The 16,813-nt window shown below is 49.7% G+C and overlaps 1 protein-coding gene across 1 annotated transcript; it reads right to left on the bottom strand.

The window, feature by feature from the left end:
- Positions 1-3,073: 3,073 nt before the first annotated feature.
- On the bottom strand, positions 3,074-5,694 carry LOC126543385 (uncharacterized). The gene is made up of 3 exons (XM_055078390.1): positions 5,648-5,694; positions 3,642-4,666; positions 3,074-3,383 (listed from the first exon to the last, which is right to left on the bottom strand). The coding sequence occupies exons 1-2, from the start codon at positions 5,657-5,659 to the stop codon at positions 3,680-3,682; spliced, it is 999 nt and encodes a 332-aa protein (XP_054934365.1). The 5' UTR covers positions 5,660-5,694; the 3' UTR covers positions 3,074-3,383; positions 3,642-3,679.
- Between the last annotated feature and the right edge of the window lie 11,119 nt (positions 5,695-16,813).

Below are 16,813 nucleotides of genomic sequence, written 5' to 3'. Positions count from 1 at the left end.
CGCCCCTGATCTCGCTTCGAAAAGTAACGAGCTTCCTTTTGAGTTATAATAAACTGTTTATTTCCTGATTTCGTTTGTTTCCTCTTAAGTAGTCCCTAAGAACACTCGGTGCCACTTAGCGCAACTAGCACGATGCGTCTAGCACGGTGCCTGGCGAACGCTGAGAAACGCGTCATGCGGCAACCGGGCTCCCCTCTCGAGTCTCTTTCTGGCCACGCCACGCCATCTGGTCGCACAGCCGGCAAGTCTGCGCGTGGCCTCCGAGACGAGAAGCGTGGCGTGGCGGTGCCTGCGAACGCTGGAAATTGTTTGCTCGCTTGGCGCACGCTCAGTGGCACATACTCAGTGACCCAAGTTGGCGAGACGCTCATTGAAGAGCGGCACAGTCCCCAGTGAATTCATGGCGTAGCTCGCTAAAGCGTTGGTGTCACGTACCCAGTGCGGCACATACCCAGTGCATTTGTGGCGCAGCCTGCCAATGCGTGTGGTTGCTGTCCTTGAGGAACGCACGTGACGTGGGTTCGATTCCGCTCAGCATCGGATAAATTTAAGGGATCTTTTTTCTCATTATTGTAGAGCGGCACATTCCTTGTGGCACACACCTAATTACCCAAGTTGGCATCGAAGTTGGCATACCGGCACAGACAGATTGGCACCTACCGAGTACTCCGAGTTTGCGTCAGAGTATCTTCGAACAGTGGTACCTACCCAATCATGTTAGTTCCTCGCAGGAATCTGACGCGCTATCCATTTCACCACTGACTACACACTGATCCAGGTAGGCGGGAAAACGGTTAGATACATAGAGAGCCCTCGGAAAGTGCGTGAAGCACCCGAAGAATGCTAGCGCATTAAAAGGGAGCGAAACGGAGAGAGGTACACGATAACAGGAAATAAGATACTCTGCTACTCAACATTCATTCACATCGCGCTTGTAACACCGGCCGTTTGTCCAGGTCAAACAATGCTTACCACGTGGTCTACGGCTATGCGGTTCTCTGTGTAACCGTGATCGTGGCTATATGTAACCTGCGATTACGATGTCTGCCATATAACCTCTACGTTTCTGTGTGGCACATAATTTCAAGTAACGATTCTTACGGTGCGGACCACCGTGGAACTGGAATCTGGCACAAAAGTCGAATGTAACGACGCTATGGTGCGATATTCCGCTACGCCGACCATCGTGTATATGTCTCCATTTTTATTGGTTCCTCACATCATGTTTCAATGTGCTCACGGGCCTCCCTTCTCACTCTGTTTGCTCTTGCGCCGTGCGATGACCGGCCGTTTTCTGAGCAGACAGTCTTGGAGTGCTGGCTGATGCGACCTTCACACCAGAGGGCGGTGAAGGCGCTACTGAGGCTTCTCCGGTCAAGCGACCTGCTTGAACGACTGTGACACTTCGGTGTTCCTTTGTGTGTGTGTGTTTCTAACTTCTTTTTTCTTTCCCCTCTCCCACCCTTCTCATGTGTGTGCGTTTTTTTAAAGATCTTTCTGTCTCTCCTTACCCCTTCCCCAGCGCAAGGTAGCAAACTGGATATCTATCTTCCGGTTAACCTCACTGCCTTTTTCATCTGTTTTATCTCCCTCTCTCTCTCTTGCGCCGTGCTTTCGCATTCCAGACTCTTTAGCGGGCAGGTGGCCAGGTAAACCGAATGGATGAAGATGATAGAGGTACAGTTAGGTTCAAGAGCCGATATCCGCAAAGCCGACGTCATCGTATTGATGCTTGAGGGCGGCCTTATGACAAGCGCACTCTTATGACGACCAGTAGTGGGCAATATGTGCGGGAAATATTAATTATTCTGCAATCATATTGTATTTAGTAAGGCGACGATGATGACAGCGACAATGGTGGTCGACAAGCTTCTCATTTAAAAATGGTAAAGGAGGTGGTGGTGGTGATGCTTATTAACACATAGCTACAATACTCTCTGTTGTACGAAGTTTCAACTTTGAAATACGTAGATCTCGTGTTCGGAAGCAGTTACCCCATCAGCCATAACACCAACGGACTTTAGGCACAGTTTCGTTTCACATGCAGACGGATATGAAGGTTTGCGACGACGAAGCTTTGCACGTGCAAAATAGTTTCCCATAACCATCGATATTTACAGGCTGCACTAGCAAATAAAAGGCCTCTAGGACCGTATGTTGGTTGTTAGAATTAACTTTGGGTCCTGATTATATCCGCATGTTTCGAATAAATATATTCGTGATATCAACTTTTCGGGCAGATCCAAATCTGTCACCTGACGGCCTGAATACGTTAGACGTCTATGTCTGTAGCCGGAAGCTACCGCAATATTTTTCGAACTCCACAGTTAGATGCGTTTAGTTCAAACACTACAGGTGGCCCAGAATTGTTCTAATTGTCTCACGAGTCCTATACAGCTTATCACAATCAGAATTTTCGCAGCTTGAGCCACTTGCTGCGATAAACGGTAAAACTGAAATAGCTTTCGCTAGTGCCACTTCTCTGGCGTAATTAGGTGCCACATTTAGCACTTAATTAGACCAGTTAGTATTGTCCCATGCCATTGGATATTTGCATTTCATATCTTATGCTGTTGATCTTCTTCCTTATTTCTTCCCGTTCGGCTATCGCGACCCCTCAAACTTGGCAAAATGAGCGTGACATTGTACTAAAACCGGGGCGACATTTTAAAGGCCAGGACACCAGAAAAATAATTAGATTTTTTTTTCTAGCACAGTCATACAACGTGAATTTGTTTCGATGCAGTACATTCTTCAAACAGGCGCACGTAGACAGTACCACTTGATTTTAGCATATATGCCTAGGCAGCGAAGAAAAAAAAATTATGTCACCTGTGGTCAGACTTTTGCTTAGTTACGCAAAGTCCCATTTTACGAAGGTAAGCCCGAATGTCGAAAACCTGGCACTGGGTACAGGCTTCATTTTCGTCCTACGCGCAGTTATAAACGGGTGAGGGTAATTTGACCATTACCCTACGAAGCCCGAACAGCTACCTACCTAAAAAGAGTCACGATACTTCGCGTAAGTTGCGTTGCCCGGACTGACGAAAAAAGAAAAGAAAAAAAAACTGCGTTCTGCCTCTCTAAACTTTATTTTTTTTTCTCATAGTGTACATAAAATGTTCGTATCCACTGACCAGGACAGGTAAGCATTTCTTGTAGCAACATGAAGGTCGTGATTTCTGTGCCTGCCCTCGTAGGCCCCAGGGAATCCGCTGTTGCCGATGTCACCGCCACATACGCCCGGCGATTGTGTCTGCAACGCCCTTGATTTATTCGGTAGAGACGACGCCTGTGAATCTGTACATGTGGCGCACGGGGCGGGCAGTGCTGCAAGTGGGCATTGTGGCTCCTGAGAACTCGTGCTGTTTTCTAGGATGGACCTGTGCAGAGAAGCAGGCAACAAAATTAAGGATGTATGGATTGTGCCTTTTCGCTTACTTGATATTCACTCCTGAATATTTTTTATCATGCACGCGAGAAAAACCGCACGATTACGCTGGATTTAAAGATTAAACATATTTTCAAATGTTCAGGAACATGAGCGTTCGTCAAGGCTAACTTTGAGTGGCACAGAAGATGTAAGCTCGATTAGAACAAGGTGTAATGAGCGCAATTCCATGAGCGATCAAAACACTTACTAGTGTGACGTGTGAAGAGCAGATGAGAGCATGGTGTTTCACCATCCATAGCCGCCTGCGTAGCCTCCCCCAACCCCGACAGCAGTCAGTCCACCCCCGTAACCTCCACCTACTGCGTATCCTCCCTTAAGTCCGACGCCAACATTGCCTGCATCAAGGTGTCCTTTGACGCCGTAGCTAGCGAGACCCAGGCCTGTTCCATAGCCACCGCCGTATCCTCCACTGTAGCCGCCACCGTACCCGTTGCCGTAGCCACCACCATAGCCCAGTCCTGTGGCGTAGGTGACGCCTCCTCCGTAGCCGAGATTTCCGCCGTATCCTCCGAAAGCTCCGACGTCGGCTGCAACAACGGTACCCTTGAGGCCAACTCCCCCGTATCCTCCGTAGCCTCCTCCGTAACCTCCTCCGTAGCCTCCTCCGTAGCCCCCTCCGTATCCGGCACCGGTTCCGTAGCCGGCAAGACCGTACGATCCCAAGCCGTAGCCGTTCACAACGCTGACGCCACCGTCAACGGCTCCGATGGTGCCCAGTCCGCCACCGAGACCTGCTCCAACAAAGCCACCTCCGACTCCGCCGCCTGCTCCAAGGGCGCCAACGTCGCTGAGGACGGCATGGCTCACCGTGACCACAGGCTGGATGGCATGCGACACGGTGGTTACCGGCTGCTTCACGTAGCTCACCACAGGCTTGGTCACATAGCTGAAGCTCACGACAGGCTTCTTGACGTACGACACGGTCTTGACAGGAGCCACTTTGACGTGTCCTACGACGCCGTGTCCTACGACGCCGTGGCCGGCGAGGGGCACACCGGCTGCGTGGCCGCCGCCGCCGCCGCCGCCGCCGCCGCCAGCGAGACCGAGGCCCACGCCTCCGCCGCCGTGCACGACGCCCGGGCCACCGTGCACGACGCCCGGGCCACCGTGCACGACGGCGCCGCCGGCAGCTCCACCAACAGCTCCTCCCACTGCTCCGCCAGCGTAGCCGCCCGCCAGCGTTTCGGACACCACGGCCGCGAGGACGATCACCTGCAAATATGACGATCACAGGGTGCACTCACGTATGAAGCTGGTGGCAACCATATACAGCAAACAATGCCACAGACTGTACGACCTCATTGGGAGGAACCTGCGCAACCATTAGATGCTATTTTTGGAAGAATCGGTATGATGGCTGAAGTTAATTCTCCCTGCAGACGATAATGCTTGCTTTGCATTGACGTTGTGCAGTATTCGATAAGCATCCGTGATGCATGGCGCTCTCTCGTGAAACTTTTCGACTGCTGAAGCTGATTAGCAAGAGCTATACGTATGCTTTTGCTGTTTCTAGCGATTGAGATTTAACATGAGAAGATGTTACTCAAATTCACAGCAGAATATGGTAACTCCCAAGGTGACAACGTGAATTATAATAACTAACACCACATCATAATGGGCAGTTGCGGAATACTATACGTTACACTGCACAAATTTATGCGTTGCCCTTGCCTTATAGTGTTCATGTCAAATAACGCCTACTCCTGTGGTTTACCCTGTCCGACACCATTTGCTTTGAGGTGAGAGCAAATGGTATTGAAAGAGTAGCACCACATGAACTGCATGCAGCTTTTTCTTGGTGCACTAGAAGGTCAACAAATCGCTGTGAACCTTCAACACTGCTTTGGTCACTTCCAGGTCTCAACAGAACCAGGCTATCTCACTTTAATGTTCACAAGCCCGTGTTGCGTTCATGAACGCGCTCGTAACGACCCTCATATTTAATTCGGCTTTGAACACGGGGCTAAAGCGATGTCGTCGCTCGTTATTGTGCCCGTTCACCTTGTTTGAAACAAGGAGCCACAAGGTCACAGGTTGGGAGTTTCGCTAATCGCTTAGGGAGCCGCTATAGAAAAGCTGTCGCTATTCAGTTTCGCACAACAGCGAGCACTCGCGCCATGCGTGCGCGGCCGCAGTCGTAGCAGCGGTCGGCGACGGTCTCCGCGAGAAGCTCCCTCGCATGGCGGCACTTACAAGGGCGTGCATCTTGGGTATCCTGGTCAGTGGGAAGAGGCAAATCCAAATGTGACCACACCTCGCAGCGTGGTGCATTTTTATACGGATCGGCTCTCGATCGAGGATAACGCCGGACGACCCAGTCTTGCTAAACTTCTGTCCTATCCGGAACCACGCGCGAGCAGGAGAGAAAAAAGCAAACAAAAGAGAGAGAGATGAAGCATGAGCAAGACACGCCTAACCAAAAAGTATGCAGCCCGCAAGAAGGGAGCAAGAGAGTGTCGGCGGCGCGCTTTCGCGTCGAATCGTCGTCAGCTGCAACGAGACTTTCTCCCAGCTGTGTTCTTTTTCTCCCCTCGCTCTTCCCCTGCACACGGAAGTTCCGACGGACCCTGAGCGAAAGGGGAGGAACCGCGACGCACCGCCGCCGCGGCTCGTCGCCGTCCGCCATGTGGTGGTAAAAATACGGCTTATCAGTGCGTTCATTACACGCACTGCCCACAGCTGTCCAACGCCCTGGATTTCGGGCCGCCTGGTCTCCCCTGCCAGCAGCTCAATACCCCCCACCCCCCCTTTCTTTTTTTCCTGAGTGCGTTCTTTAGAGGTGCAACACACGAAGCGGTCGCGGCGTGCCGATAGCCACGGTAGCGCTTAATTAAGACGGGGAAGCGCCCGTGGTGGCTTCCTCCACCATCTCTGCCATTGTTACCGTCGAATTCCGCTATGTTTTTCGTGAACGGACTTGCAACTACAGCTTGCATGCCTCGGGCCCATTTCCTTTCGATACAAAAACAGCTGACGCGTTTTTGCGTGCATTTCTGTGTACGCTATAATATACCAGCGAGAACACAGGTGCCCTCGGACTCATCGTCGCATGCGCAGCATCTCTCGTGGTCGTTTTCTTCGTGCCGTCTTAACGCTATTTGCGTTCCTTCCTTCGGGATATTACCAGTGGGTATACTTCTAGCATGTAGGAAAACAATCATGCGTCTGTGGTTGCAGTTGTTCTTCATGTTAGTTGACTCTTTCCTTGTTCCGTGCGTCTGGCTGGAGTGCGATATCTAAAAATTTCTACAGTGTGGCTCAGTGCCGGCATCTGTCTGGTAAAACTGCTATTGACACCGTGGAAGTTTCGTCTTAGAGGCCCTGTGCTTCTGGTGCTCACAGCGAGGCGCGGCAACAATGCGTGCAAAGATCAGAGTGAGCAATGAAGACAGCGGAAAGTCCATCTCATCCTTCTGCTGCAGTTGATCCTCCTGTCACACTGCCTGCATTGCCTTTGAAATACACGGAATTTTATTCAAAAACATTTGGGGCTTGCTCTGAGCCCTTACCACGTAGGCCGCCGGATGCAGCCCTCAACCTTTCAGAAGAGAGAAGAAGGATTCTTACCAGGAGATGACGCACGGCAGTTGAGCACCAAGGGGATGCGTCTATTTGTCCTTCGGCGGTGGAAGCAGTTGATACTGCAGGCCTCACAATACAGTATACATGTCGAAGAAAGTAGTGGTCAGAAGCCGCGAGAGAACGGCAAGTAGACCGCGCTATCACGACATTCAGTGTGTTTGATGACTGGCTAGTCTTCTTCCGCTATCTCTCTGACACGTATTTGAGCCCGTGTTTTTGCGTAGTCGGCCCACTAGGGTTAACAACCGAAAGCTCCTGTAGTCATTGCGGGAGTTTGACAGCTAGAGCCGGGCTGCTGTTCTGGACACTGTCCAATTCTCCCATGTTGTCGAATTCCGCCATGATAGTGTTTTAAGTCATTCAGAGACTGCATAGCCGCAATGTGAGCCAATAAGAGCTGACAAATAGTGACAGTCACTTAAGTATCCTTGCGTGATTTGATAACTTGTCGAAGTTTCACCTTAAATTCGAACTCCACCTTAATCCATCTTGCTCTAATTAGCAACAACCTTAATCCACCTTAATCCACGTTAATCCACCTGAACCCACCTCAATAAATTTTAATCCGCTTTAATCAGCCTTAATCCATTTGAATACGCCTTAATTCAATTTGGGAGTGGACCAAGTCAGATTTTTGGGTGTGGCCACGGCGTCCGGCCGACGCCGTGGCTGCAGCAGGTCTAGCGCCGGGAACATGACGTCATCACTTGGTCACATGGGTTTTGATACTATCGGATGACAATGCTGGACGCCGGACGCCGGATTTTTCCTTCATGGGATACATAAGGCTTTCACCTTAAAATTGTGAATCCGACGAAATTGCTTAATTTGACATGTCTAAAATAGCGCATGCATCACTAGTCATTAGCCAATGATATCGGAGGCACTCGGTGCTCCATGCTTAAGAATACAAAACATGGATAGTTTATTTGTAATCAATGTCTCAAAGCAGCACAGAAGACAAGAAAAAAACAATAAGAAAAACGTGACCCTGCACCTACCTCATTTCACTTTCTTTTTTTTTTTTTTGCCGTTTGCAGATTTCGGAGATATCCCTTGCTCCACGGCAGCTAGAGAAAGAGTTATATTCCGCGTTTTCACTCGCATTTCCTTTTTCGAATGGCTAAAGCTTACGTCCACATACCCCACATCTGTCACGCTTTCTCAATTGCGAAATACCGAAACAAACGGACATCTCGCGAGTCCACTCAACCAGCGCACTTTCTCTCTAAGCGCGCTTATAGAAAGCCCCCACACGCGTCACCCAAAACCGCGCCTCCTGCCCCGTACTGGTTTCTTTAATTTTCTTTTCTCCAGCTCCGTCCCGCACACTCCAGTCCCGGCGGCTCGTTTTGGAAACTCGCGCGTAGCGGGCCTCGATCGCGCGTGGATTATCTCGTCCGTGTGTACTACGAGCAGCTTCCTCTTCGACCATTTTTCTTTCCATCTCGGGTTTCTGCATTTTGACGCAGCGACAGTTTAGGCGGAACGGACTGCCCAACGCCGCCGCGCACCCTTTCCCACCGCGGCTCGCTCGATCGGAAAAGACCACAGCGCCCGGCGCCTGTCCAGGACTGGCGGGCGTCACGACGCTTATAGACGCGTCTATAAAAGTCGCCGCGCGAGAGGAGTGAAGCTCCGGAACAGGTTTTAATGGGGCTCCCGAAGTGGCTGATGATTGCAGCCGGCCACTATCTGTCTGAAGGGCGTAATTTCGGTGCCCAGTCGAGTGAAAACAAGAATGCCGGCCCAGCGAGCACGTTCGACGTCGACTGCAATGGAAACGCGGAGGCATCCGCGGCGCGGCATTATTCTGCGTCGCTGCGGCTGCGCGCCGGAAAGCTCAGTCGCGAGGGGAGCTCATTATGTGGTTATCAACGCTTCCCTCGGTCACGTTCGATCTCACGACGCACGAGCGCGCGCTAAGTGTAACGGCGGCCGTAACACGCACGCACAGCCGCGGGCTTCGCCTCTGGGCTGGGGCTAAAATACACGAGCGCCAAGCACTCGATTACCCCGCGACATCACAGACACCGGCAGGAAATGGAGCGAGCCTCTCGCCCGAGCATTTTGAGAAATAGAGGACGCTGCATCTGTGCCGCTACGGGGGATCCTGCCATTCACTTTCTTCGATCGCAAATTGCGTTTCCAGCCTCATTGCGCCGAAGGCGTGCTTTCCTTAAGCTGATTCACGAAGTGCGTGCACACCTGTAAGCTGGCGGTTCAATAAGCAGATTCTCGTCACACTCTGTGCTTACGCGAGGGTTATATTGTGTCACGCTCGTTCGCCCGATTTGGCGTATACGTGAATCTGCGCTGCGATATCGGCTGCATCGGTATGAGAAAAGGTAATGTGGGTGACAAAAAGAAAAAAAGAAGTATTTTTTATCACTGACATTATTAATACCCAATATTTTTTACAACTTGGTATTGTGCACGTCTTTATCAATATTACCTGTTACTTTTTTATCACCCACAGACTGAAGCGCTCTGCATTGTACGCGGCTGCATTGTTTCATTTCGATTTTCTTTTCTGTGATTCGGCTGGGAGTTGCCATACGAGGGCATAACCTCGGAATGAAATTACATATAAGAATGGAGGTCAGCTTCATGCAAACACTGCAACAGTGATTTATGAAATGCATTGTTTATGAGCCATCGTTCACAGTCTTCAGATTTGTGACTTCTTAATTTCACACCCCGACTGTCTTTCGCCGACTGTCTTTGTCCCACATCACGTCCAATGTAGATCGCGGGCATCCGCTGCAGACCCAGGAGTGGAGCACTTCGCACACTGGACAGTGCCTTCATATAATTGACCCCAGGTAGAAGTGATGGCTGATGTGAGGCCCTCCCCTGCCCGAAGTCTACGGAGAGAGTGAATGAATATAATTTCATTGAAACAAGGATGGCGCATATCAGCCCATCAGAAAGAGGCTTCCTCCGACCGAGAAAAAATGTGGGGAATGGAGCAGACACACGGGAAGATGAGGGACTGGTAATAAAAAAGGGGGAAAAAGAAAATAAACGCCTCAAGAATTGCGAAAACCCATACAGTGATGCATGCAGGTTGAACTTTACTTCTTTTAAGCTCACTTTGAGTCCACTAAGCTCAGAAAAGACAGCGCCGAACAGCTGTACGAATTACGCCTTACAATACTCGCTCGTTGCCTGTCAAAGGCCCCTAACTGGTTTAAGGTTGCCAAAATAATCCTTTACGAGAATACGCCTAGATGCTGCGCTCGCTTTGAATGCGGCCTGCGTTAAAAGAGGATGTCATTCATTATTTGTTGCGCGCTCGAGAAATTTAGTCTTCATTCCGGGGTTTGTAGAGTTGGTATCTATAACTAGAAAAATAAGTACAACGCTCTTGTGTCCGTACTCCTTTAACCAACTATGCCACCGACATGTACTACGAACGGCGTCGCCCTTGAGCACGGCGTTCTTATGGCAAACAATTTTTGTTAAGGAGGTCGTGTTGGTGGTGGTGCATAATGATGATGATGATGATGATGAACGCAAATGGCTTCCTATTTGTATCGTGGTGGCGACATAGTATAGCCACCTAGCCTGTGTCAGCTACTTAGGTGTTACCATGTCTTATCTAGCATTCTACCCATCTCTGATTTATCTCGCAAAGTTACCGCTGCTTGTGACGATCCCGTTCCCATCGCTTCCCTGCTTTGTTTCCGCCAATACTCTAATCATCTCTCGCTCATCTCCATCTCTGATCTCCCCCGATTGCCCTTGAACGCCAGCGCTTCCGGGAGGTGAGCGTTCCCTATGGTTCTGGCTTGTTGAATTTCTACGCATTCCATTAAAACGTGCTGGGTAGTGTGCTTTTTTTTTCTGCAGTATGCATTGCGAATATTTGAACCCATATATTTTTTTTAATGTGAACGCACTAAATGGCTCATGAGGCGGAAAATCCGGCGTTGGCGGCGTGACCACACGATGGTACAAAACGCTACGAACCCTCGACCTTTGGTGGGAGTCGAACCCTCGACCTTTGGCGCGAGTCGAACCCATGACTTTTGGTGTTGATTAAGGCGCATGTAATTAAAGCACAGTTAATTAAGGTATAGTTAATATAGGCACTCGAACCCACGACCCTTGGTGGGAGTCGAACCCTTAACTTTTGGTGTTGATTAAGGCTAATAGCCTTCGAAATAAGTCAGCTGATTTTCGCAAACTACTAGCTCAACATAACTTTCCTGTTTTATGTATACAGGAGGCAGGCGTACGAGATGACTTTCGTCTTTCGAACTATGTTATATATAAATCATCGCGCATTGCTGGAAGTAGCAGAGCTATGTTATGCGGGAGAAAAGACCTGTCGTCCTATTTAATGCAGTCGAGTGATTTAAATATACCGGAGTTCGTAGCATGCAAGATATCTTTTAGAAATACAAGCGTCACAGTGATCAGTCTTTATCTACAATGTTCTAGCAAAATATCAGTAGACAGCTTGGTGAATGTGTTTGGTATCGCAAACTCACATTGGCTGGTTTGTGGGGACTTCAACGCACGTAACGTCATCTGGGGCAGTGAATATAATGATTCCCGTGGAAGCATTATAGAGTCTGCTGCAGAAAAAAGTAATCTGATCGTGTTAAATGACAGCTCTCCAACGTTCTTGCGGGGGTTTCGTTACTCAAGCTGTATAGATGTTACGCTCTGCTCCCAAGACCTTCTTGATGGCGTTGAATGGTCAACGGACGTAGAAACGCACGGTAGTGATCATTTTCCGATCCTGGTAAAACAGCGCCTCATACGGACTGAGGGGACCCGACGATACTCAAAATATACTAATTGTCAAAGTTTTCGGCACCATTTAAGTAACTCATTGGGCGAAAATCCGAACTTTCAAAGTTTTGCAAATATATTGTGTGAGTCTTACAAGATTTGCGCAAAGCAAGTCATTGTTTTAAATGAATACGGTGCAGTCGACGGCGAATATAATTGCCTAAGAACAATTAGAAGACGCGCAGAACGGGCTTACCGCCGCAGTGGAAAGCTGGATGACTACGGACGAAGTGTCTTCTTGGTAGAACGCTTCTATCTGTGTTCTCTGGTTTCTGGTGAAATCTTCGGAATTTCCTGGTGCCTCGGCTCCCGGTCTTGTGGCCATGGACGCGGAGCCTTCCAGAGACCTTCCTGGCGAGAGCTCATCAAGGCCGTCCTTGACGAGAAAGAGAGCAAGCGTGCTCAGTGACACCGAGGACACTGAGCTGTACTCCGTTTCGGATGATGACTCGTCGGATGATCGCTTTATCACTGTCCGCAGAAAGAGGGCCAAAAGGAGGACTGTCAACGCGAATACATCAACGCAAGCGAGCACGGCGACTCGGAAGTCAAGGCCTGAACGCTTGCCTCACGCCATCCTGTTCGTACCCGAGGGACCCTCAAGCAACCTCCGACTGCTAAACAGGCAAGAACTATCCGTTTTCTTGGAAGGGGTCGTGCCGAATGAAATTAAGGACATTCGGATAAATACACGAAAAAATGTCCTCGCAATCGATGTTTCGAACGGGAGTGCGCTTGAAAAATTGAAGCAAATCTCGGAGCTAGGGCGCATCAAAGTGCTTTCCTATATCCCGATGGATGATTCATTCACAGCAGGTGTAATTTATGACATTTATGTCGCCATTTCCAACGCGGACTTGCCCATCCTCGTCAAACCAGCGAGTGAGGGTGTTGTCATCACGTGTGTGAGCCGTCTTGGAACTTCGCGCTGCGTCAAAGTGATCTTCAAAAAAAAAATTAATTATGGGGTTTTACGTGCCAAAACCACTTTCTGATTATGAGGCACGCCGCAGTGGAGGACTCCGGAAATTTCGACCACCTGGGGTTCTTTAACGTGCACCTAAATCTAAGTACACGGGTGTTTTCGCATTTCGCCCCCATCGAAATGCGGCCACCGCGGCCGGGATTCGATCCCGCGATCTCGTGCTCAGCAGCCTAACACCATAGCCACTGAGCAACCACGGCGGGTTAAAGTGATTTTCAAAGGAGACTGCCTACCATCTCACGTCAAAGTCGGTCACTTCCGACACCCTGTTCGGCCCTTCGTACAAAAGCCTCTTCAATGTCATCAGTGCTTTAGGCTTGGACATGTCAAGGGGGTCTGTCCAAACTCGTTACTGTGTCCCCGGTGTGCTGAGCCTCACGCGGAGGACACGTGCCGGGCTACTGTCCTAAAGTGCGGCAACTGTAATGGTTGTCATGCTGCCTCGTCTAGGTACTGCCCTCGCATCAAGAAAGAGGTCGCTGTTCTCAAGCAAATGGTTCGGGACAATTCGACTCACAGGGAGGCTGCTGAAACGATCCGGCGTCGGCGTCGACGTCACCGAACCTCCTCAAAAAAGGCAGAGACACGAAAGGAGAGGGGTCCTTCCAGTGTAGCACCGACATTCTCCAATCAGGCCAAAAAGGGGCTGAACAGCACAAGAAAGTCAGCTGAAAACAACCTTTCTCAGGAAGAATGGCCTGCGCTTCCGAGCCAGCAACTTCCCACAGAACCACAGATTGTCAAGGCTGCTCGGGAGCCTACTCCTGCCGCTGATGACACGCCCAAAGCAAATCGTCAAGTCATTTCAATGCTGCGTCCCCTCATAGATGCCATTCGAGTGATCCTGTCGAACCTTGGAACAACGTCTGCTCGAAGTGCACTGAAAGTACTGGACGCCATAAGCCCAGTGCTTGAGTCTTTCGAGTAGAGACATGGCCAACCATCGCCCATCCTTTCGAGAAGAAGTCAAGGCAGCGTCAATCATCCAGTGGAACGCAAGAGGACTAAGGTCACGCCTTTCAGACTTTCGTCAGTATATATATACTAATCTGTTCCAAATCCTTGTCATATGGGAGCCTTACGTGTCAAAACCAGTCAGAGTATGGGGATACGAAGCTGTTATATCCGCAACAACTGAGGCACGCAGCAAAGTCATCGTTTTTATTCATCGAGAACTGACCTATGTTTGCCAGCCAATTCCGCCTCATGATAACAATCAATATGTTTGCCTAACAATTAAAAAGGGCAAACTCATGTTTACACTTGTAGGCGTTTATATATCGCCTTCAAGTAATTTTGATCCCAAAAGATTAACGAACATCTTGTCGGTGGGCCCTGCATGCTCCATATGTCATTATCGGAGATTTTAATGCGCACTATATGACATGGGGAAGCACAAGGACAAATGCAAGAGGGCAAAGACTTACAAGCTTCGCCTGCAACCACGGCCTTTCACTCCTGAATGACGGCAGCCCAACGTTTATACGAGGCGTGAATTATGGCAGCTGTCTTGACCTATCTTTCGTCTCCAGCGCTTTCACATGATGTGTTAAATGGTTTTAGAATATCGAGACACATGGGAGTGATCACATTCCCACGTACCTTGTCATCAAAGGGATGTCCAGGTCCTTCCCACGGAACACCACTCGATTAATTGACTGGACTAATTTTATTTCCACCATGGAAGATGCTTGTCGGGAGGGCTTGTCCTCTGGATTAGAGGAAACAATCAAGTCTGCAATACGAGACGCCACGCGCACGGTCACGGTTTCGTCGAAGTACACGGAACTGGATATAGAGTTGGAGCGACTTCGTGCGCTCCGTCGTCATGCGGAGCGGCGTTAACGGCGTACAAAATCCGTCGAAGACCTTAGAACAGCCAGGCGATTACAAAAGAAAATTCAACGTCGCATGGATAGATTGGCATCTCGACATTGCACAATGTTTTGCCAGTCACTAGACCCCCGAAAGCCACTTTGCCACATCTGGAGAACCATACGTGGTCTGCGTTGCCTCCCTGAACAACACTTCCCATTCAAAGCGCTGGCGCTCTTCCAGAGGCGACTGGATGCTGATGTTGCAGAAGACTTCTGTGCAAGGATCGCTGGCCAAGCAACCGGTCCATGCTTTCCAGCCCCCAGTCACATCTCTGTTTCACGTGACTGCCGCATGGATCTTCCTTTCATAATGGAGGAACAAGAAGCGGCTCTTGCTCTATACAGGCGTTCTTCATCCCCGGGACCAGATGGAATATACTACCGTGCCTTGAACAACCTGAGTGATGGCGCACGGAGAGAACTGTTACATATATACAACGTATCTTGGCAAGATGGCATGGTATTCGAAGAATGGAAGACAAGCCGCTTGGTCCCTCTCCTGAAGCAAGGCAGGTCCCCACTTGAACTCACCTCATACCGCCCAATAGCGCTGGCTAGCTGTGTAGGAAAGATAATGGAAAAGATGATCCTTGCCCGCTTGGAGTGGTACCTGGAACACTACAACCTGTTACCAAATTGCATGGCTGGTTATCGCCGAGATCGCTCATCAGTAGACGGTGTTGTTGATCTCGCTACGTATGTTCAGCATCAAAAGTCACGCAAAAGATTATCTGCAGCTTTGTTCTTGGATGTGAAGGGGGCATACGATAGCGTATCTCACGAGGCTATCCTCGATGCTCTTGAGGTGTTTGGCCTAGGTGGTCGAGTTTTCCAATGGATTTCTAATTACCTTTTTATGAGATCTTTCTTTGTGTGTACCGGCGATGATAACACCGCACGACACTACATCTACCGAGGTGTTCCTCAAGGCGGTGTACTAAGCCCTACCCTATTTAACCTCACACTCATTGGTCTCGTTGATCATCTGCCAGCAGCGATCAAGATATCAATATACGCAGACGACATATGTATATGGACTTCTGGTGTGACACGTCCTCAGATACGTGCAAGACTTCAAAACGCTGCTACCCTGACAGCTATGCACCTCCGCAACCAAGGTCTTGAAATTTCATCAGACAAATGTGCACTGATGGCATTCACTCGCAAACCAATGGCACCCTACGCCATCTCAATAAATGGCCAGATAATTTCTTACGAGAAGACTCACAGATTTCTTGGAATAATCATTGATAGAGATCTCTCATGGAGTCCACACGTGACCTACTTGAAATAGCGTCTGACAGGAATCTCCCAGCTTTTAAAGTTTCTGGGCGGAAAGACTTGGGGAATGTCAGTGCATGCAATGGAGTTGGAATTGTGCAGGGCTCTTTTTATGCGCATCTTGAGATACAGTTTGCCCGTACTGACCAACACTTGCCAGACAAATCTTCGTGCTCTACAGGCTATTCAAGCTCGGGCTCTTAGGGTTTGTCTTGGTTTGCCAAAATGCACATCGACAGTAGCGACTATTGCGATCGCCCGAGACCAACCCATACAAACACACATTGCGGTGGAAGTGTTGAAAGTGCACATTAGGCACGTTGCCCGTGCCCGTTCCCACCATCTGGAAACACTACCGTCAGAAAGGCCACAGGCATCATTTTGTACCACGATTTCGGATTATTACACCTGCCTTCCACCAGGCTTCACCCCCGCAACTAAACCATCGATTCCTCCCTGGTGTTTGGCTCGACCTGCAGTGCACCTCACCACACCAGGAATCAGGAAAAAATCTGAGCTGTCATCACCTGCTCTTAAACAACTAACTCTGCTCTTTTTGCACGAGAAGTACGCCGACCACGTACATATTTATACTGATGGATCGGCAACTCTCCAGTATTCCTCTGGAGCCGCGGTTTTCCCAGCGAAAGCCACCACCATCAGGTTCAAGACATGTCACCCAACGACACCGATGGCTGCGGAGCTTGCGGCTCTTCGCGCTGCACTTCGCCTCGTCAGCCAAGAACAACCTCGAAGACGGTCAATATTCAGCGACTCGAAGGCAGTACTGCAGTCTTTGCTATCAGCCCTGCGGCGTGGACCACACAA

This window comes from Dermacentor andersoni, chromosome 1, assembly GCF_023375885.2.
Source record: "Dermacentor andersoni chromosome 1, qqDerAnde1_hic_scaffold, whole genome shotgun sequence".
NCBI lineage: Eukaryota > Metazoa > Arthropoda > Arachnida > Ixodida > Ixodidae > Dermacentor > Dermacentor andersoni.
The sequence above is the reverse complement of the archived record's forward strand: the minus strand, read 5'-3'. Positions and strand labels throughout refer to the sequence as shown.